Source organism: Primulina tabacum, chromosome 1 (assembly GCF_025594145.1).
Source record: "Primulina tabacum isolate GXHZ01 chromosome 1, ASM2559414v2, whole genome shotgun sequence".
NCBI lineage: Eukaryota > Viridiplantae > Streptophyta > Magnoliopsida > Lamiales > Gesneriaceae > Primulina > Primulina tabacum.
In genome coordinates, this window is record NC_134550.1 from 2,687,055 (window position 1) to 2,710,662 (window position 23,608).

The following is a 23,608-nucleotide window of genomic DNA, read 5'->3' on the forward strand; positions in this document are numbered from 1 at the left end:
TGTGTCTCGAACCATTAGATCTCCCTTATGCTTTTCCATATTTTTCTTCGACTGTCTTTGATTTCGATGGGACTCAACCTCCATCACCCCACGTCATTAGTTAAAGTTTAGAACGGTTAGAGTTTTTCAATGGATTGACTTACAAACATCTTAGAGTAAGTCCCTCGTGAAACGATCTCACGAATCTTTATATATAAAACGGGTCAACCATACCGATATTCACTTAAAAAGTAACACTCTTAGCATAAAAAATAACACTTTTTCATAGATGATCCAAATAAGATATTTATCTCACAAAATACAATCCGTGAGACCGTCTCACACAAGTTTTTGCCAACATTTGAATGGTTATCAACAATTTGTATAATGCATATTCGGTTTGAATAGATGATTGTGTTGATTTGGTCTTGTGGTTTGGATTGATTATATTGATCGGTTATATTTTGTTGTGGTTGTTTATATCACTCATAACAGACATTTTTTTAAAAAATAGTTGACCAATAAATAGATATCGATTTGGGAAAATCAATCTCTAACTTAGAGAGAAATAAATATAATGAAACGATAAATATGAGATGTATGCATTTTGTTATAAATCATAAATATTTAGTATTATGTCAAGAATTTAAAGTTATATAATTGTAATATTCAAAAATATTATTTTCCTCCATAACGGGTCAAATTTCTTCATGATTTGATTTTGCCTCTTTAAATCTGAATGTGGACCTCACCTTGGATTGTCCATTTCACAAAATTTGTTGATCACACAACACTTTACACCCTAGCTGAACACTGTGATAACTCGTCGTCTATAGGAACCAAGAAAAGGATAGGTGCACATCGTAAGATACACTCAAGATCCAAATTTAAAATTGGCTTCGAAACTTAGAAAATTACAGAATGATGGTCTTTGCTATGTGTATTATTTGTTCTACGAAGAGGTACTATATATTAAGATGTATTTTGATCTCTTTAACGTAATTGTTTAGAACTTGATTCGGAGAGGGATAATGATTCGAGTGCTCGACGTGGAATGAGATAGGATTAAGAGAGGGATCGCTGCCTTTGGCAGCTCAAAATTTTCTAAAGAAAATCTTGAATGTATATATTCCACTCAAAAGAAAGTTGCGAATCCTTTTCCACGGTAGTAGTATCTTTATTGAAGAAAAAAGCCGAGTTTTGTTGAAAATAATTAAAGTTTGTGGACCATTATTGACGCACTAGTATGGACGTTTCAAACTTGGATTCCTATCTACAAAATTTCTAAGGTGAGGCTGTATTTGTTTGCGACTAATGAAACCGCACCCGTACCCCCGGTACGCACTTCACTGTCGAACACATTTCCGTTTTAGGCTCTTTCGTCCATTGTTTTACTCAAGTTTTGCACATTATTAAAGCTATAAATCATTATATTATATATCATCGTCGCTCGAACAAAATGATTCTTCAGATGTTAAATGTAGAACTCTGCGGATTTCAAATTCTTTGTATTTTTGTACTTGAAATAATTTTTAATTTTTGTTAATTAAATCAGGTCTATGTAACACACCTTTTGCTCAAATCAAAAATCAAATATCTCAAAATAATTAATAGTGAAAACTTGATTTTTTTAAATGATTTTTTTAGCAAGTGAAGAGTACTGTTATTAATAGCAAAAAAGTTAAAAAAAAAAAAAAAAACCCTTGTAAGTATTATAAGATAAGCATGTTAATTTCATAGTGCATATTTCCTATTTACAAGTGTAATTGCATGTTATTATTGGTTAAAAAACCATTGTTCTAAAAATGGTAGCAGCCTAGAAAAAAAAGCTAGTCCGCTAGCTTAGGCGACAAGGTTGCCTAGATCGTTCTAGGCGGCTCTAGGTTGTTTAGATTTTGTTTTTTGTTTTTGTTATTTTAATTTTTTTGGTATTTTAATTTAAATTAAAAATTCATTTTATTAAAAATAAAGTTACTTTTTTTTATAGAACCTAAACGAAAGTTCAATAAAAAGATGTGATTCGTTAGTTTGTTTTAACACAATTTCGTTTTATTCTACGACTTAGAGTGATAAAATAAAGATTATATTTTGGGATGTTTTTAAAAGAAAAAACGTATAGGTTTAAACAATTATTTAATAATTCTAAAAAAAAAAAATCATCTTATTTTTATTAGCCGTTTCTCCCCCTATATTTAATATAAAAATTAAAAATAATTTAAATATATTAAATTATTAAATATTATAAAAATTAATTTTGAAAACCGTCTGAGTGCTACCTGGACGACAAGGCAATAAGAGGTTGGTAGACATCGCATTCTATTTTTTAGAACATTGTAAAAAAACACATGTCATATATACATTTGAGTGAAAAATCAACTAATATTTATAAATATACATAGACTGAATATCGAGTTATTATTTCAAATGTCAGTCGTTTATTTATCGAAGTAAATATATCTCTATCAAGGAATAAAATAATTAGAAAATGACAAAATTTTTTAATAAAAGACATGTTTATTGTGAGACGATATCAAAGATTTATCGACTCGATATATATTTAGTATGAAAAATATTTTTTTCACATAAAAATAATATTTTTTATCAGTTGAAATTGAGAGAAATTCAAAAGAAGTTTTGTGAGAGACATAACTCCACCAAAACTTGCAGATATGTATCATATACCGTTAAAATATTTGAAGTTATTACCATTTGAATTCTCTCGTATGGATCCTCTTTTTCTTTTCTTTTTTTTTTAAAAAAAAGATATTTCGATTTTTTCCTTTAGAAACTTGAGAGGTCGTAATACGGGTATTTGCCTTCCCTAGCAACAATATTTCGATGAAATTTAGGTATTTTGTGAGACGATCTCACGAATCTTTATATGTGAGATGGGTCACCCTACTGATATTCGCAATAAAAAGTAATACTTTTAGTATAAAAATGAATATTTTTCCATAAATGATCCAAATAAGATATTCGTCTCAAAAATTACGACCGCGAGATCGCCTCACACAAATTTTTGCTTTTATTAATTAAATCTCAGCTGGAATTTGATTACAACTGAAATTATAATTTTAGTTACGTGTATATATATATCATTTAGTCATGTATATTTATTTATAAAGATGATGGTTGGTAGCACCAAAGCAAAGTGGGGCACAACATACTTTCCGTACCCTGGCCCCGAAATCGTGTACCATTCTGTATGACTGTATGTGTTGTATCGAATTGCACTTCGCATGTCCACTCCTCCCTTGAGTTGTGTTTGGATCTAAAACTTCATCAGTTCCAATGTTCACTAATTTATTCACATATTTTTTCGGGGTGTTTTTTTAAAGTAAAAATCGACTTTTGAAACTTATATAACTGTATTTCAAATAAATTTGTGGGTAAAGTTTTGTTATCTTTCTCTATGATTGTCAACTTATTTAATTTTTTTATTAATATTTTAATTGAAGTATGAGTTATATATGTGTAAATCTATTTTAGTTTCACACAAACAGACTAAATATTTTACTATATATGAGTTATGACTCGAGTTTAACCCGTAATGAATTATTACAAACATCATTATTTAGATTTATAATCTTCTTTAGTTATGGTACATCTCAAACAATGACATCTTTTGTCCGAAAACATAAGAAACAATACATTACATAATACTATTTTAGCAAATGAAGATTACTTTTTGGGAAGTTTTTAAAAGAAAAAAAAGGTATAGGTTTATATTTTTCAATAAATATGAATATGAAAACGATTAAATTTATTTACTAGGATCAGTCGGCCCGCACTATTTAAGATGGGGAAAAATATCTTCTCGTCTCCCTTGGCGGAATTTTATGAATAAAAAGCCATAAATAATCCATCAATTCTCTAAAAAATAATTAAATAAAATTCCAACCTTTACATCTTCCCTGCCAATTAAGCACACTCTTTTGTTCTTTCCAAGAACACAAGTATATTTGTGCGGCTTCACTCTCTCTGATGAGGTAAGTGGGAACAAGGCATACAAGCGAAACACAGTTCGATGGAACATGGTGGTGCCCCGGTTTCTGACGGGTTGGGTTCGCGGCCTTCGCTGGGATTCCCACTCGGCACAGCACTTCTTCTTTTGGTCATTTTCACCCTCAGCGGAATGTTCTTCTGCTGCTACCACTGGGACAAGCTCCGTCGCACTCTCTCCCCACACCTGCCGGATCTTGAAGCCGACGGTGATCTTGGCCCGTCCAAGCCTAAGTCCCCTCATGATGTAAGTATATAGTCTGGTTAAACTTATTTTATTTTTGAAATAGATAGCTCGGTGTGAAAAATTATTCTATTTTTACATGAAAGATTTATGTTATATGGAATACATAATAATATTTTAGGACATATGTTTAATCTCACAATATATTAAACGCATTTCCATAACTTTAGTTGTCCAGGAGCACATGCGCTAGACAGACATGGCTGGTTGACCTCTTTTGTCCTATTTTTTTTTTTAATAATTCATATGTTTTCATGAAAAATATAATTCGGAAATCGAAGCAGCAAGGGAATCAAAGCATGTCAGTCATAATGCCCGGCGATAACGTTCCTAAGTTCGTAGCAATGCCATGCCCATGTGAGCCGCGGCGGCGGGAAGAAAACGCCGTGAAGTTGCAGAAGCCGCGACCGAAAGCGCCGCCGCGGATCGCCGTGCCTCTGTATTGATTTCTTGATGACAAGGATGAAAACATTGTTATAATCTGTTTTTGATATTTGGCAAATAGCAAACATCAGACTTGGATGGGGCCAATGACTTTCTCAGGAGCAAAATTTTTTACGTACACATATTCAGATGCCTAAAATTTACTTGTCCGTGTAAATTTTTTTTTTAAACCTATTTTTGGTGTAATAATATCAATGTACGTATTTTAGATTGTGTGATTGATTTTTATTTGATATTTTTAGTTTTCTCACTCTTGACCTATAATTTAATTTGATTAATTTTTGTTTGAAATCTAAAAAATCTGAGTAAATTTAATTTAAGTTTTTTTTTTTTTAAATTAAGATACGAAATTATGCCTCAAAAAAAGATTGAAAATTCAGGTCCATTTAAATTTTTTTTAAAAAATTAATTATGGATAAAATTACTCATAACATTAAAATAGAGAAAGTGATTTTTTCCTAATTTAGGTTTGATATCATGACATGGTTGCGTCTTAGTTCTTTGGCTACGTGTACATGTTTGATTCATCAGAGTGTCAAGAGTCCTCCAATGACGATGACATGATAATTCATTGAAATTAGATTAGAAATCGTACTAAGTTATAAGCTCGAAATTTGTCCTATAAATTATTTATAGAAATACTCAAATTTATTATCAATCAAACACTACTTACAGATTTTAATATTCATATTTTGTGAAAATATCGTTGACATAAAACCAAAATTTTTATACTTGAATATATTCATATAGCGGGATAAAGTAGAAATGAATCAAGAAGGATCTCGTAAGTTCGGTCACTTTTAAATTCTAAGTTATGAAAAAAAAATTTTACAACACCGCAAAATTGAGGTTTGTTAAGATTGAAACTTGGACTTAAAGTCCCAAAAGCTAGCTCAATGGAGCAGGATTGTTCAATATCATTTATACAACTCCCTGGTATTTTATCCAACCGATGTGGGACAACTAACACACCCCCTCACTCCTAGGAATGAACATCAATCTGGAGCGTGAAATTTACAAATGACCCAACTATGGGCAGAACGAGTGACCCAACTATGGGTAGTCTAACACATAACGGTGGAACCTGAGCTCTGATACCATGTTAAGATTGGAACTTAAACCTAACTTAACCCCAAAAGCTAGCACAATGGGGGAGGATTGTCCAAGACCATATATAAAACTCTCAGATATTTTATCCAACCGATGTTGGACAACTAACAAAGTTGACTGCACAAGTTAATTATTTGATTTTGAAATTTTATATGAATGTAAAACAATGAAAATATATATTATGTTAATATTCATAAACAGAAAAAAGAATGAGGTTTAGAAGTTCGAAGGAATAGAGTTGTACTTCTATGCATTTTGCATTTATTTATCACCGGATATTATGTTAATATTCTTAATTTTAATTTTCTCAAATAAAATGAGTAAAAATAAAAATAAAAATAAAAATAATTGATATCATCTTTTTTGTTTTGGATCTTTTCTCGAAACAACTTTAGTCTTCCACTAGTCAAACTAGCTAGCATGAAATATTGGGACAACAAACGTAGTCCTTCAAAACTTTATTTCCATGTCCTGACCTAACTTCATTGCGTAATATATTTTAAATTTGTTCACTATATATATATATATATATATATATATATATACCTCGTAGTACAAATCCTTTGTACTTAGCTGTAATCATTTCTTGCTTGTGTTCCAAGTACAAGCCTCTCTCATTTTCCAAGATCGGGACCATACCAAAAACTGATGACCATTATAAATCTTTTTATTTTTGGTTTTATAAATTACAAAAAATTAAATTCCATCCCCCTTGCACATGAAAACTAATAAATTGAAAGATAAGCTTTAACATGAAAGCATATTTTAAATTTTTGAGAAGATTTAACTTATGCAATAAAAAAAATGAGAATTGAATTAGAGATATGGATTTTTTGTCAATTAACTCGTTCATTAAGTTCTCAAATTTTAGTTTTGATACATTAATTTTAATTTTTTTTTAACTATTTTAGTCCAATGACTAAAATGAAATACGGCAATTCAACAATTTCGAATTCACGTCATAATTTTTTGTCCTACACCAGAATTTAGATCAAAATAAATAAAATTAAAATTTAATATATTAAAGACAAATTTTGAAAATTTAATAAACCGACAACAAATTAGTAATGAATAAAAAGCTATTCTCTCTTTAATTTATTATTTATTGTTTAAGCAGACAAATGGCCTAGCATAATTATGGAAAATATGCCTTTTTCGTTAAATGTATTAATGACGATGGTGAAGAAAGTGGGACGACATGCCACGATTAAACAGGCTAACAACTTGCTCCGATTTCACATCGAATAAAGTAAATATATATATATTCACATATGTACGGAAAAAATTAATAAATAAACATGTCTATAACTATATATTAATATATATATAAAAAAGATTGAGTCTCATGTGAGACCGTCTCACGGATTTTAATCTGTGAGACGTGTCAACCTTACTGATATTCACAATAAAAAGTAATACTCTTAGCATAAAAAGTGATACTTTTTCATGGATTACCCAAATAAGATATCCGTCTCACAAATATGACTCATAAGACCGTCTCACACAAGTTTTTGCCTATAAAAAAATACGTGGGCTTCAAGCGTACGGACGATAACCATAGGAGACTCCTCCAAATTTCATTTGGGTCATATAATTTGACAAACATTTTTTTGTTGAAAATAAAATTTTCAAGAAGGGTTAGTTCCTTCGTCCTCGAGTGTCATTTAACCAATTTTTTTTTAGTGAATAACAATAACAATGCAGCTCAAATTTCATATACTGCACGAGTGCTATATTTCGGTCGTTTCTCCTCCCCATAGTAACATTTATTGGTTCATAAAAATTCATGAGAATTGAGCACACGATGTTGGTCTAATATCAATCGTATAATCGAATAATTGTCTATTTTTCAATATTTTTATCGAGTGATAACGATATAACTTAAATTTTTTGAACTATACAACAATCCAAACATTTGGTTTAGGCTTTGGATTTTCACATCAATGAGAATTATTGTTTGTTTTGGCTACGATGAATTAAATAATTGTATCAATAAAATCAACAAGGGTTATCCAATTCAATTTATAATGGAAAATAAAAACTGTATTATATTTCTAAAAATTCAGACATTAAGGATAATATTACTAACACAGTTTGATGTACGATAACTTTGAAAACGATCACAAATTGTATCAAATACTCGTTTACTATGATTACAAGGCCGTCATGGTTGGAGGAATATTCAGATTTTTTTTTTTTCACAAATAGAATTAAAAACCCCCGTGTCATAACCCCTTATTCATAATTTTTAAGACAAGTCCTTGTATAAAATTAATGATAATTTAGAACTACATGTTTTAAAAATCAGGGGAAAAAAATTTGTGCAAATATCCTCATTTATTTTTACATTTCTTGCTCAATTTAATGTAGACTAGGAAGTCACAGTTGGTACATTTTTTCTCCCAGACGTAAGCTATGGTCGGATTAGGCAGACATTGCCAAGTGGCCAGCTACTGCCATTTTATAGCCATTTACTGAGTGACACGAAAGAAGAAAAATTAGGTTATTTCCACACGTGAAAAAGACTTAGTTTGGATAATAATGTGGGAAGCCTCGAATCAAACGATCGATGAAAAATTTGCAATCCCTCAAAAATTTGAGAGTGTACATTTTTGGAACGTAGCTAGTGGACATCTTCGTCAAAAAGTTAATTAGCAATCCACATCGTGATTATTTTTTTAATAGAGATAATTATTGATCCAAATAATTGCATCACTTGCCATCATACATGTGACGTGACCTAAGCTCTAATATCAATAATATGATCAAACATTTACCGTTTTACTTAAAACTATGACTGGTGGTAACAGTGTTGTGTAACTCGAATATTTAAAATTACATAAAAGCTCAAACACCGTGTTTCAATTGTTTTCTTAATATACATAATTAAATTTACACTATAAATTATATTTAGTAAATGGTGCACTATATTTCTCCCACAAAATATATGTCGAAAGAAATTAAATTTAGCAATTACTGAATAATGGGCCTTGATAACCTGTCAGACAAATTCCAGAAGAGCCTTATCGTAGGACATTGTGCCTAAGAAAGGCCCATTCAAAAGTAGATTATAAAATCGCATTGGACCAATACAGGTTTCTTTGTGATGCTCAACCCTGGGCCAGTTTTTCTTATAGGCCCAACCCCAAAACAAGAATGTAAACTCGGTACAATTTGTGTGTGTACGTATACATTTAACACTTAAATGACAATTAATGAATAATTAATTAATTTCTCATAGTCTCTTCAATGTATGTTCATTAGATAAAAAAATTTCCAAATTTATTTTATTTTAAGTGATTGATTAAATTTTTTATTTTATCGACGAGTCATCGTTGAAAAATAAAATTATTTTTTTAAATAATCGCTCTAAAAATTTATTTTATCATTTCCTGAGTTTCAGGGATCAATTTTGTGGAACATAACCCCTACTTAATTTATTCATTAAAAAATAATATTTTAATGTATTTTAAGTATAGGTCGAGTTATTTTTAATGTTAAAAATATTATTTTGAGCTTGAATTGAATGGCTTAGAAGCTGTGTACGCTCATCTTTAACATGTAAAGGAGAAGACCTCTATTAGTTATATAAAAGTAGCGATGATTCTTGTGTGGAAGGAGAGCTTGAGCGGTCTCGGTTATATTATTAGGTAATTGATCAAGATATGGCAGATACGTATCAACCACCATTCAAAAGTTGCAACCAGCAGGGTAAAGCAAGCTGCTTGATGTAATCATACAACGCTGTTAATGGGCAGGGGCGGTCCTAAGAAAAAAGAGGTCCTGGGCGAAACTTATAATATGGTCCTCTTGTATTGATTCGAAATTCAAATGTATATTAAAAAAATTGAATAACAAAATCAAAGTATACTCGTTTCTTTCAAAACAAACTTATCCATAGAGCCTTTCATTGATTGGGTCATCTTCTTTTCTGTTTGCTTTTTTTTCCTTTTTGAACTTCCAGATGGGTATTTTCTAGGCATCCTATTTCTTCAAGTGATACTACACCAAGAACAACAACAAAAAAATAATTGAACTATAAAGAATTATCCTTCACATTCATAATTATAAAATTATCCAAAAAAATTCACAATGAACTATTAAAATTCAAAATGCATGTGCTAATTTAATTTAACACCAGTTAATTTAGCAATTCAAAATCAAATTCAACAAAAGTCCCAAATTTCAAAATTAGGTTTTGAAAATTCATACCTCTAATCTTCGACGATAAAAAATTTACTAAGGGATGACGAGGAGCAACGATGAGTACTGAAACAAAATTGAGATGATAAAAGACAATTGGAATGGAGGTTAGAGATTGGTCAGATCGTATAGCTTCATCCGCCGAAATCGAAAATTGAGTCTTACGATTTGAGTATTGAAAATGCTGCTGTTATAATTTTTTTATCATATTTAGGTCTTATTATATATATAATATAATTAAAGTAATTATTTGGGTCCCAATACTATTATATATATATATATATATTAAAAAAATTTGGGACCCCAATCAAAATGGGGCTCTGGGCATGGGCCCAGTTTGCCCTTGGAAAGGGCCGGCCCTGTTAATGGGATACCGACGTGCGCTGATTCCGGTCTCTTGCAGAAAGTTCGGAAGTGATCAGATTTCAATCTCAGACTGCTATATTTGTTTTGTTTTACATTTTTAGTTCTTCTTTCAACATAACGTATATGTAATGTTGAAGGGTGCTATATGACATCAACATTTTAATGAAAAAAACATTAAAATCATAGAAAAATGAAAAATACAAAATTAAGATTTAAATCTGACAATATATTAAACCAAAAAATAAAAATATAAAATTAAAATGGTCATTTTCTTTTTAAAGTCCATGAACGAAAAATTTGGTCATATGGTAAGCTAGTTTTAGCTGATTGAATTTTATACCCAAAGATTAATTTGTATCAAACCATAATAAATGAACTAACCCAAAGTTTTCAGAGGAGAAAACTACGTTCTGTTGGAGATTTAATAAAATAAATATATAAATTATCTGATTAAATCTATATATCACAACACGTCAGAAATTCATGTCGAATTATCAGAAAATATAAATAACAGTTAATACGTACCAGAATCCATTGATTGATATAGCGTCAGAGTTATGGATCTTCCAAGGCAACAGAGAATTGACCACCTTATTCTTGTCTTTGATGGGAGAATGAGAGAGATCTAGAATACGTATATCGTATGTATTCTGTGTTATTTTCTCTGTGCCTTGGAGACCATAACCTTATATAACCTTAGCAGTCTTCAACCCATCATAGAAGACCTAATTGGGCTGGGCTTCTACACATAAGGTGGATCATACCAATTTATTTAATACTTTGGAAACCCATAATTAATTAGATCGCTTTATTGGGTCCTTTATAGATAGCTTGTCCATGTACAATTAATTAATTTATGTGAGCCCACAAAATAATTTCAACAATCTCCCACTTGGGCCACATAAGTTATCTGGATATTGTACATGCAAAAACTGGATTGAGCTCTTGCTATCTAAACCAAAATATTCCTTAACAATCTGGTCTATCAATTACACCAATATTGAACCAAAGCAGTCATCGCTACATTTAAAATCACTAGACCCATCAATGATCACAATATTAGCATAATCAATAACATAGATCAAGTATGGATGTGTAGCATGGAAATACATAAATGTGATCCCAGAATAAAACCTGTATTTTCAACTGGTCCTCCTAATGACTCAAAGAGTCCAATAACAGACTTTCAACCAAATGCTAAACTGCAATGAAAGTTATCACTTTATTTCAGAGTAATTCAAATAAACCTTAGTCTGTACAGAAACTCAAATCATGTCAAATGAGTCAATGCTTAAATCGAATACAAACTCTCACTGTACATACATATCAACTATACGGACAACATCAATGTGTGTCTCATGACCAAAAAATCTTGGGTGGCCAACCCATGACAAACGCATCCGCAATTATAGAGTTTGCAATAACATGCTCAATTGACACATAACCACTCTGAATTATTTCCTTCCAACTGAAAACTTCATATCAATATATTTTGACTTTGACAAGTTTCAGTTGTTCTTTAAGTATAATATAGCGGCTTCATTATCACAATTGATCCTCAATGGTTTCTTAGACCAATGATCATTACCGGTGATAAAATTCCGCAACTTTATTCGGATTCCAAATATCCAACTATTTCCAAATGTCAGATTTACGATGTGTGAGCATAAAATATTTAGTTCACTTTATGTACCGCATAACCCGATTAATAATCCAATGTCGGGTTTCTTAAATATCTGCCCAACATTCTAATGATGTTCACAATATCTAAATAATGTTCTCTATAAATCTGAATGAGATTAGCACATGATAAAATTTATACCACCACATATGTACACATAAACATCAATATATATTTCTCAATGTTGACTTTCCAATTTATTCACTCCCACTAAAGTCAACATACGAAATTAATTTGCATTTAATTTCAAAATTTCATGCATGCATAATGTCAATGTCATTTAAAATATTGATGTTCAATTTATCAAGCTTATCAATCAAAGAACTCATACCAAATATATTTGAATTTCGAAAAAATGAAAATACCACATAGATAAAGGAAAAACTTGATTTGTCTAAACATAAAACTAAAATCAAATTTCGTTTTTCAAATTCAAATATCAGAAAATAAAAAAAACTCAGTTCCTAAATAAAGCTTTAAAAAAAACACCAACATTTTTATTTTCATTTTCCATAAAATGTGTCTTTCACCATCAAATGGCAACCGGCTCCTTAGGCAACCCTTTCTTTGCACGCCAATTGGCATATTTGGGACAATCATTCTTCACATGCCCATAAGTCCTTTTGCAAAAGAAACAAGTGATCACTTTATCTTGTTTCTGTTGCTCCATATGTTGTGAAGTCTCAGAGTTTCCTTCCTTATTGCTCTATTTTCTTTTTTTATTGATGCAATTACCTTGATAGTTAGATGCCAAGTGAGCACTTTCAATCATATCTTGTTTCAATCTCTCCTCCTCCTGAACGCACTGCGCAATAAGCTCATTCAAAGTCCACTTTTTCTTCTGGGTATTATAACTTATTTTGAATTGATTAAATTGTGCAGGCAGAGAGATCAAGACTAAATGCACGATTATGTCTTCCGACAATTCCAACTTGAATGCTTTTAGTCGAGTCACAAGATTTGACATTTTCATTATGTACTCCCTTATGTTCCCTTTCTCTTTGTACCGCATTGAGACAAGTTTATTCAGAATAGTACTAGTCTCGACTTTTTCGTTTGCAGCGAAACGATCTGCTATTTGAGTAAGGAACTTTTTAGCATCATTTTCTTCAGGAATTGTACCCCATATAGTATCTGGAATGGAATGTTTGATAATCATCAGACTCATGCGATTTGATCGCTCCCACTTTTCCAAAGAACCCTTTTGATCAGCAGTTCCTGAACTGGTCAAAAGTGCGGGACGATCTTCCCTTAGCGCATAGTCCAAATCCATGCAGCCGAGCACTATCATACATGCTCTTTCCATTTCTTGAAGTTTGAGCCATTAAGTACTGGAATGTTGTTCAGATTGGCAGATATAGAAGATGCTATGACAAAATAGAACAAAAAACTCACAATAAATATAGTCATGCGTATATTTGAATTAAATAAATCACAAAATATAAGCATGCTGGTGGTGGGCCCATAAAAAAAAACCTAGCACAACATTGATATTTAGTCTTTGCACAAAAATAACAATTTGTAAGTGGTACACTCAAACATCATGGTTATTAAATATTGATAATAAATCCGGCCAACAATATGCCTTTCTTTGGACCGACAATTGCATGCATGGATAAATCCGAAATTATCACATATTTAGTACCACATATTGTGCAAAAATTTGGCCAGAAAATGACCTTTCTTTGGGCCGATCATTTTCCGCATAAATTTAACACAATTTAATATCATATAATGTGTCTACAATCTGGCAAGAAAATAATCTTCCTTTGGGCCGATTAAGAATATAACAAAAATGAGAAATTTTGTAAAGTATGCAAAAATATATGTGCAGTTAATTTAAAAAACTAAAATCGATGAGTATAGAAAATAAAGTACTTTTTTTAAAAATAAATAAATAAATAAAATTTCAATTCGAAATTTACGTAATAAAATGTGCTCCTTAATAAAAAAAATGAAATAAATTTTCAATTCAAAATTTACGTAATAAAATGGGTTCCTTCTTCTTTTTTTTTTTTTTGTTTTTTTTTTCTTTTACGTTGAATTTGGTACACAATGTTTGGGTGTATGTAACCAAACTCATTCGAAACAGAAGTCCTTTTCCCGAGCAGAAGTCTCAGCGAGTGTTTCTAGAATCACTCAGCGCGTCATTGGAAATAAGAGTTTTCAATTGTTTTTCTTTGCTAAAAAGGAACTGGATTATACTAAAAAAATTATTTATTGAGGTACGATAAATATTTTTATAAAAAGTGCGATCAAATTATAATTATGAAGTTTTGGTAATTGTTATCATCGAATATGATTTTTGGAAAAAAATACAAACATTAATTTCTATATTATTTATTAAAATTATTTGTCACGTGATAGACATTCATATCCACTCATTTATAGAACCCCACCTCTCCACCATATATATCTATGCAAAGTGTCTTTACCAATAATTCTTAAAACACGCCCCTCTCCTTTTCTCTTGGAGTGATTGGGTTTTCTTCATTACTGTAATTGCTAATCTTCTTTATTTTATTTGAATTGCAGTCTCTTGTTTTTTTTTATATTCAAATTAATCGAGTTAAAAAAATAAATACATATTTAATTTTTTTAATGGAAAACATATTGGGTTTGCTTAGAATCAGAGTGATAAGAGGCATAAATCTAGCTAAAAGAGATGTCAGAAGCAGCGATCCTTACGTGATCATTACATTGGGCAAGCAGGTTTGTGATCTTTCGAATTTATTGAGTCTTTTGTGTGAAGAAATTTGGCTTTTGCAATTTGTTTCAAGTTTCTTGATAGAATCTCTTAAAAAACTTTTTGGAAACAGAGCATGAATACTTTTTTAAAATTATTATTATTATTATTATTATTTCAGTTTTTGTTTGTAAATTTTGAAAAATTTGTGAAGTGGCAAACTAAATGATGCTAGTGTAACAGGATTTTTTGGTTGATTTAATATTAATATATTTATGTTTATTCGAGAAGCTTCAGTCTGTCCCAAGGAAATGATCCCAGAATCACAGTTGTTCTTTTGAAGATCATATTAAGGATTTCTAAGGAGGCCAACTTATTTCATGTACTTTGAAGGGAATAACGTATTCGAAGTGTAAACGAACTGACTTGGTTTCGAGAAATATTTGATTCATATTTGAATTTATCGAACTCGAGTCAACTCGAATGTTTGAATTCTTTTTCGAGTCGAAATTAAGCTCAAATTATATTGTTCGATAGTTCTCGAGTCGCTCGTATATATATATACATATATATATATCTATTTGGTATATATGTATATATATATATACATATATACCAAATAGATAGATTGAATTCTAATTAACTCAATAAAATCTAACTACTATTGGATCAGAAAGTCAAGACTAGTGCAGTGAAAAGGAATGCCAATCCAGAATGGAATGAAGAACTGACACTGTCGATTGCTGATATTCCAAATATCCCAATCATATTGGTAAATTTGTTTTCTTATATTAATTTCTGAATCTTTTCCCTGGAATCCAATCCTTGAATTGTGCAATTATATTTCATTTTGTCGCAGCGAGTTTATGATAGACATAAGGTCACCCGGGACGGCGAAATAGGGGACGCAGAATTCGACATTAGGCCGTTTCTCGAATTGATTGCAATGAATCTAGATAATGTTATAGATGGAACCATAATCACGACCATGAAGCCGAACAGAGAGAACTGCCTAGCTGAAGAGAGCTATATTTCGTGGGAAAATGGACAAATAGTTCAACGCATGTTTCTGAGACTTAGAAACGTCGAGTGCGGTGAAGTCGAGCTCAAGCTACACTGGATCGACGGTTCTAGCCGTGTAGTTGCATCGTGATCTGGAGAGTTGAGATTTGCGCGTGTATACTCGACAAACTTGTAGCGGTCTGGGATCAAGTTGGTGTTGTATGGGAAGCTTTTAGTTCTTGCTAAGTGGTTCGTATGGAGCTTGAGATTGATAATAAGCTGTGTGAGAATCTTGTTTGTGTATTCAAAGCGGAGGACCATTAAATGTACTACTCCACTTATCTTTTATCTCAATTAATAGTATTTTACATTTTTTTCACTCTGCTAACATGCTTGCTAGTGGATATAGACTCAAGATAAGTGCGATCCTTTTTCTTTATCAAAAGATTTATTTTTTTCTTAAAAAGAATAAATTTAGATTTACAACGTATTTATATTTAGAGATGATAAATATTACAAGTTTCACATATTTAACATTGTCTACAAACATGCATCATTTTGTGCCAATATATATTAAAAAAAAAGGAAGATAGCTAGTCATACAAATGGACTTGACTCGACTTATTTTAGGCCACAAATTATGTATAAAATTTCAAATTTCCGATTTTTAAGGTTTAATACTTACATTTTTGCATGCTAAAACGGCAAACATGGATAGCCAAACATGGATTTACTCATCCCGAGCTACAAGGATTACCATATGCACCTCCTTGGAACCTATACATTAAAAGCTAATTGAGCGTACTCAATCTCTCAACACTCTCAATCTCCTCGATCACAAGAAAAAAAAAACACATCTCCAAATTACAAATTAAATTCTCTAGCAAAAATCACCAAAAATGGGTGATGATCCACAGGACATAGTCGACCGGGAGCGTATTTTCAAGCGTTTCGATGAGAATGGTGATGGAAAAATCTCCGCTGCGGAGTTGGGAGAGGCCCTCAAGACATTAGGCTCGGCTACAGCCGAGGAAGTTAAGCGTATGATGGATGAAATCGATACTGACGGAGATGGGTTTATTTCGTTCGAGGAGTTTACTGAATTTGCTAGGGCTAATAGGGGCCTAGTGAAGGATGTTGCCAAGATTTTCTAATCTTATGTTTGAAGTTTGGATGATTTTTTTGTATTTTAAAATTGTTCGTGGAATTGAGAGTTATAATCATGCATGGTCTAATGTTTTGTTGTATGTTTGAGGCACCCAAATGGAAGGGGCGTTGTGTTTTCAGGTGTCATGTATTTTATTTGCATCATTAAGGAATGTTTAGTACCACATGTGGTAATGGAGAAGGGTTAATTGCATATACTATTTTATGAAATCTCGATATTTCCAGAAACATTTCATGAAAAAAATATCTATTTTAACTCTACGTGTTTTCAAATATTGAGCAATTAATATACACATGCATGTGTTTTCAAGTCTTGAACACACATGCATGTGTGTGTTGTGTTTTTAAAGGTACATGTGAGGCCCGGGGCCGAAGAGGGCGGGAGTTGATCGTCGGTGCCATGAGGTTGTAAGGATAATAAGCGACTTCTAGGCAAAGAGGACATGAATGAACCGATCTTACACCGGAAGGAGAGGGATTCCAAAAACTGTTCAGGTATGAGACTGTGCAGTTGAGTAGTGCTTAAAAGATTTGATATGTACTACTCATATCAAGAAGATGCATCTTCTTTTCGGTAGCTCATCACATAAGAACTCCAAAGTTAAGTGTGCTTGACTTGGGGCAATTCTGGGATGAATGACCTCCTAGAAAGTTTCTTAGGGTGCGTGTGAGTGATGATATAAGTACGCTAGAAAGACTCGTCTTGGTACAGTGAGGACAATCGTCGAATCTGAAACATTACAATATGCGTCTTCAAGATTTAAAATACGAGGAGTTAATAATCAATTGAAAATTTCAACAATCTCATAATTTCACTGGAGTATTGTATGTATTAATTAACTCAATGAAGAAATATATATTTTTTCTCATGCACCATAAGATGCAATATAATATATGCAGATTACATACAGAATTTATACGAGACACCCACATTATTTTATATCACACGACAATTATATCTTTCAACATAGTATAATAAGTTAAATCCATTTAGAAATTTTATTGAAGCTGCTTGTGCCATTGTAATTACGGAAAATTACAATTTTTTTTTTTGGATTTTGGTCCATTATATAGTCGATTTCAAGCTTAGTCCATCAACTTTCATTTTATTTGCAATTTTGTTCATTTATACGATGTGATATTCAATATGAAAAATGATTAAAATTGTCAACAACTGAAATATACATGACTAATACTCGGGGTGATGTCAAATTAATCGAACCAAATTCTTGAATTAATTCGATTCCATCGAACACTACCGGATACTTCCCACGTTACGATGGAGTGTATATATTATATATATAATAAAATTGGAAAACAGAAGCATGACCCATGCTTATTTAATTATCTCATTACTTTTCAATTTTAACCCACCCTCTAGGTCAACCCACACAAAAATTACAGCCAAATTGATCCATTATTCTTCATTAACAAATAAAATTCATTGAATTACAGATCAAATAATTACAACCCTTTGACAAAATACAAGCCCCATGTGCTTATAATGACACTCATGAATATTCAAGTTAATGGTCAGAGATAAGTCGCCACTTTTAGATAATAATAATAATAATCCAGTTAACCCACTTAATTATGAACTAATCTTGGATTAAGGACCACTTTGAAAGCTGTATATATTCCATTATTTAGCTGTTAATCATTAATGACCAAAACTTATTCAAGCTTCACTCACATCGTAGTGTGATCAAGCAGGAATCTTAATCTGGATCCCGAAATATGGGATGCGTTTGTTCCTTATAAATTACGAGAGACTCATATGATCTAAAGCTAGAGGTGAATTTCATCCGGTGGAAGATAACGCACGATTTGACATAGTAACTTTTTAATTTAATTGTCGAATAGGAAATTCGTGAAAATATGTAACTAATTTAACCGTGGTAAAAAAAATGTCAAATAAAATTTTATGGGTTTTGTATCATAAATTTAAATTGCATCTTTGTCATTAATATTTCTGCGATACAATGGAAATTAATAATGTAAAATAGAGTCTCCAGGAGACATGGGAAATGCTCTAATTCCAAAGCCAGCTTTGATTTTCCAAGTGCAAAGGCCTATTTAATTGCTTGTCAAACATGTGGCTTAAGATTATATCTTCATCGAATTCATAACAACTAACTATAGTTGTACCTCATTAATGAGCACCTCAACTAGTTGAAATTTTGTTTCAGGAAATGTTAATTAATTATTCCTGGTAGCGTCGAGTATACATTATGAGTGGTGTAAAAAGCACAAATATTTTTTTAAAGAAAATAATAACATTTTCGATTATGTAATAAACTTGCATGTTTATCATTTTCGCTTTTGTTGTCGGTGAATCTACGGTCTTAGTCAACTAATTTGCCTTTTTTCGTTGTAGCACTGATGTGACGATGAACATTACCGATATATCTGATGTCTAGTTAGCATTCAGGTGAAAAATGATTAAAATTGAAAAAATAGTGCACGTTAGTGAACTAAAATGTGAATCGATCAATAACATTAATAAAAATGAAAAACGTTAAAGTTACATGACAAAAAAAAAATAAATTTCTTTTTTTTTTTAAAAAACACACACACACAATACACACATAGTGAATTTATTTGATTTAACTGGTCAAGAATAATTCCTAACTTCATTTATAAATATGCATGTATTGACATAAAAAAATTAAAGAAAAAAAGAAGAAGATAATATTAGATCAGTTTATGTGGAATGACCTAATAGATTAGGGTGTATATTGTAATTAACTGAAATATAGACATTCGAAGAATATTTGTTTGTGTCGTTTATTGGAAAATGATTAAGATATTATTAATAATAAATATTAATCAATTACACCAAAATTTTACATATTTCAACATTCTACACCCTCGTAACTTGATACAAAACCGGGTCAATGAATGATTATAAAATACATAATTTTCTTTTTCTTTGTTTCTATAAATTCTGTATTTTAATATATCGAGGTTGGATATAAAAAGATTAATACAAATCTTAAATTATAGCACATATAAATTTACACATATAATACTAAAATTTATTTAGTTTTTTTATATAGAAAAAGTAATATAACTTAATATTTTCACGTGGTCATGACTCATGAGTATTGTACGATCATCTCTATACACTCATGCAGTTGTGTATAGTGGTGATTATTATAACACCGATTTCCTCTCAATAAGATAGCTTCGTTCAAATTGAAAATTCTACTTATGAAGCTATCTTATTGAGATATAATCGATATAGATCTCGTATGACATGACACCAGATATTGATAATCACAATGCAACTTAACACGTCGTTAATTGGTCCATGTATTGATCAGTGAAATTCCACTTTACTTAGAAATTTCATCTCACTAAAGTGGAATATAGTTATATAATAAAAGTTGAAAGTAAAGAATTGTATGTCCACTTTAATTAATTACGTTTAGTACGAGTACTAATCTAAATGGAATGCAAGAAATGGTATAAAAGACTTCGATTTTTCACGTGCTATCGGATAGAAAGGTGGAAGGATCCCAGAATACAGTGTAACTATATATATATATATATATATATATATATATATATATATATAAACAATTAGGGTTCCAGTTAAGTTGAAATTGACACTTGTGAAGAATCTGATAGACGTGGGCTACGCGAAAGAATCGCCGAAGGTTTTGCTGATTTCCCCCTTTTAATCTTACTCGAGTCCCCCATTTACTATAACCTCTGCCAGCTAACAATCCCCATACAATCATACAATATTTTAAATATCCCCTTCTTTAATAATTTGTTAAGTCCCATCAATTTCTTTTAGACATTGCATAAAATTCTTTATTTACAGCATGCATTAAGATTCACTAAATGGTATTTTTTTTCCCCTTTTTTTGAGTATTTATGTTATTGATTGTCCAATAAATTTGCCTATTTTTGTTTTTGGTTATCGAGATAATCGAAATTTAGTTTTTGTAGTGTAAATTGTCATTTTTTTATTTTTAATATTCTATGGAGTGTCGATGTTATTCCTAATATTGATAAGATGAATGACACTGAATACCGTCACGTCAGCACTTCAGTAACAAACGAATACAACATCAAGATGTCAATTTATTGCACAGATACTAAAATTTTGAATTTTGACTATTTAAAAGATAAAACAAAAAAACTTGGCGATTTTGATAATTTTCATGAAATATAAGTCTTTTTCAAAAGAAAAATTTAAATATCGAGATGTCTATGTGCTCCCGTCATTCACATTAGGAGGAGGCCAGCCCATGTTGTGGCATATAAACTATATTTTTTACTTGCCTAAGTATTAAAAGCAACGAGTGGCGGAAACTGTTTCCAATCAAAGAAAATAATCAACTAAAGAAAGCAAAAAAAAGAAATTCTCGTTCAAGTATTAATATATAGGGTAGAAGCCACAAAAGTTTTAGCACCTACTTTCTTGGATCCTAATATAAATTCTTCCTATAATTTTGAATCCTTTGTAGCTTCGATCTACTCTACTAATTAATTTAACTCCTATTCGATCTCTCCATTCAAAAATCCATGGAACTAGCCAACAAAAGTCGTTTGCCTAACGATTCAACTGCAGCTATAATTCAAGCTAGTGCATTTTATGAACACAACCTTGGAGTCCAACCACTTGTTCATGCTTCACAGAATTCCTCTAGGAAGATCTACGGCTACGATGAAAATCAAAAGAGAATTTATCTTGAGCCTATGAGCCCTGACAACGCATCCGGGCTCGCCAAGAATTTCCCGTTAGGCAAATCTTCGGCGGTGTCTAGTCCAAGTAGTACAAATTCTAATGGAATATTAGGGTTTCCAGCTTCAACTTATAATCTACCGGAGGAGAATCCTTCTGTGATGAACTTTAAACCGGGGTATGCTAATTTTATTCATGCTAATGGATCGTTTCTAAGCTTCGAGCAACCGAAAAATGAGGTTAGAAGAAGATTATACTCGAAGATGGTGAACAAGGACGACGAATACTCAATATGGGATGATGATTTGCAAACTAATAGCTACCTTACTATCCCCAAGTGCACCACCAACACCACCAGCCATGGCTTGCCGGAAACTTCCAGTAGCCACCACGCCGCTACCCACTTCTCATGGCTGAATGACCAAGAGGAGAACACAGAACTAGGAGCACAAGTAGCTAGCAAAAATAAACGTCCGTCCATGGTAAAATTCAAACTGTCACATTCAAGAAAAAGCATTTGTTATTATCAATATTCTGTCAACTAAAATCTTTCTCAGTATTATTCTCGATTTTTCCAATAATTGTTGATTCTTACAACAGGGAGAGAGTGAGCAAGCCCCAAAGAAGCAATGTGGTGTTGCTTCAAAAAAACCCAAATCACCAAAATCTGTATCCACAGCAAAGGATCCACAGAGTATTGCTGCAAAGGTAATTTATTCCTTCAACATAAAAATTATTTAGTAAGTTGATAAATATGCAAAATTGCGTAATTAGGCTAAATCATTGACTAATTGCGTATAGAATCGAAGAGAGCGGATCAGTGAACGGCTTAAGACACTACAGGATTTAGTCCCAAATGGTTCAAAGGTAAGTAGGATACTTCAATTTTTTTTACATATTGTTGTTTTCTAGGGAGGACCTTCAAAATGAAACCATTCTTATTTTATTTTTTAAAATTTGCATTTAATTTTTTATTTTAACATAAATTTCGACTTAAATAAAATTTTACCACCCTTAATTTTACATTTTCTTCGATCTTTCATTATAAGCATGAGTTACGAATTCGGATTAGTCAACCTAAATTCATGATTAGTATAATAAAAAAATTAAAGTACTTTACAATCTAGTTAATTTCGAAAATATTTTCAGATCGAAAGTTTATGTATTTTTAGTGCATATTTATAAAATTAATTCTATTTTGAGATCATCAAAGCAATACATTTCTATTAATAATGGCTGATATGTAGTGTGTATATATATATTGTATTCTTTTAGAATCACATTATTTTTTTTAGAATTTTAATGTTGCATGTGCAGGTTGATTTGGTCACCATGTTAGAAAAAGCAATAAGCTACGTGAAGTTTCTCCAGTTGCAAGTGAAGGTATATATGCATCATTATCATAATTTGCATCAAACTATATTACCATTAGATGAAATAATCTTTTTTTTTTCCCAATCTTAATTTTGTTTTGACTGGAAAATTGAAAATTAATGTCACAGGTTTTGGCAACTGATGAATTTTGGCCAACACAAGACGGGAAAGCTCCGGAGCTTTCTCAAGTTAGAGAAGCCATTGATGCCATCCTTGCATCTCAAAGAGACAGAAGTTCGAGCTCGAAATGACCAAAGGCGTCGTTATAATCTAAAAGATCATCAGAATAACAGCTAATCTTTCTTGATAGTTTGTTTTCGGAAATGTTGGCTGTTGCATCATCGTTTAAAACTCACGAGATAAACACTACTTGTCAAATGATATTTTATGTCCTTAATAAGCTTTTTTTTTTAAGAAAAAGAAGTTATGCTGTATACGATGAATATCTTATAATACATATATGAGATGATGTATTACCAAATATTTGGAAATTAAAAGATTTAATTGTATGTATTCAAGAATGGATTTGATTACTACGAGAGGATCCATTATTCACAAAAAATTTCCTATAGAAACTTTTGGTCATCTCATTGATCAAAATTTAGTCCAATTATCGTCAGAGTTCGTCAATTAAGCAATATATATCAGCAA

The 23,608-nt window shown here is 31.3% G+C and overlaps 4 protein-coding genes and 1 long non-coding RNA gene across 7 annotated transcripts; 4 read left to right on the forward strand and 1 right to left on the reverse strand.

The window, feature by feature from the left end:
• The first annotated feature begins 3,798 nt into the window (after positions 1-3,798).
• LOC142515962 (uncharacterized) lies at positions 3,799-4,883 on the forward strand. 2 transcript variants are annotated; one of them, XR_012811791.1, is made up of 2 exons: positions 3,799-4,228; positions 4,396-4,883. It is a non-coding gene; the product is annotated as an uncharacterized LOC142515962 (long non-coding RNA). The 2 variants fall into 2 exon arrangements; XR_012811785.1 differs by having other exon boundaries at positions 4,510-4,883.
• A 7,749-nt stretch (positions 4,884-12,632) lies between these two features.
• On the reverse strand, positions 12,633-13,335 carry LOC142504282 (uncharacterized). The gene is made up of 2 exons (XM_075617357.1): positions 12,765-13,335; positions 12,633-12,649 (listed from the first exon to the last, which is right to left on the reverse strand). The coding sequence occupies exons 1-2, from the start codon at positions 13,333-13,335 to the stop codon at positions 12,633-12,635; spliced, it is 588 nt and encodes a 195-aa protein (XP_075473472.1).
• A 1,115-nt stretch (positions 13,336-14,450) lies between these two features.
• Positions 14,451-16,421, forward strand: LOC142509657 (protein C2-DOMAIN ABA-RELATED 4-like). 2 transcript variants are annotated; one of them, XR_012807965.1, is made up of 4 exons: positions 14,451-14,741; positions 15,389-15,487; positions 15,575-16,017; positions 16,315-16,421. XR_012807965.1 is itself a non-coding variant. In XM_075619581.1 (3 exons), exons 1-3 carry the CDS (start codon positions 14,631-14,633, stop codon positions 15,866-15,868), a joined length of 504 nt encoding a protein of 167 aa, XP_075475696.1. In that variant the 5' UTR covers positions 14,451-14,630; the 3' UTR covers positions 15,869-16,096. The 2 variants fall into 2 exon arrangements, 1 of the variants encoding a protein (XP_075475696.1); XM_075619581.1 differs by lacking the exon at positions 16,315-16,421 and having other exon boundaries at positions 15,575-16,096.
• A 115-nt stretch (positions 16,422-16,536) lies between these two features.
• Positions 16,537-17,094, forward strand: LOC142509869 (polcalcin Ole e 3-like). Its single transcript, XM_075619592.1, has one exon. It carries the CDS (start codon positions 16,617-16,619, stop codon positions 16,869-16,871), a length of 255 nt encoding a protein of 84 aa, XP_075475707.1. The 5' UTR covers positions 16,537-16,616; the 3' UTR covers positions 16,872-17,094.
• Positions 17,095-21,337: 4,243 nt separating this feature from the next.
• Positions 21,338-23,356, forward strand: LOC142515978 (putative transcription factor bHLH086). Its single transcript, XM_075619827.1, has 5 exons — positions 21,338-22,065; positions 22,184-22,291; positions 22,385-22,450; positions 22,901-22,966; positions 23,086-23,356. The coding sequence occupies exons 1-5, from the start codon at positions 21,424-21,426 to the stop codon at positions 23,206-23,208; spliced, it is 1,005 nt and encodes a 334-aa protein (XP_075475942.1). The 5' UTR covers positions 21,338-21,423; the 3' UTR covers positions 23,209-23,356.
• Positions 23,357-23,608: the final 252 nt, after the last annotated feature.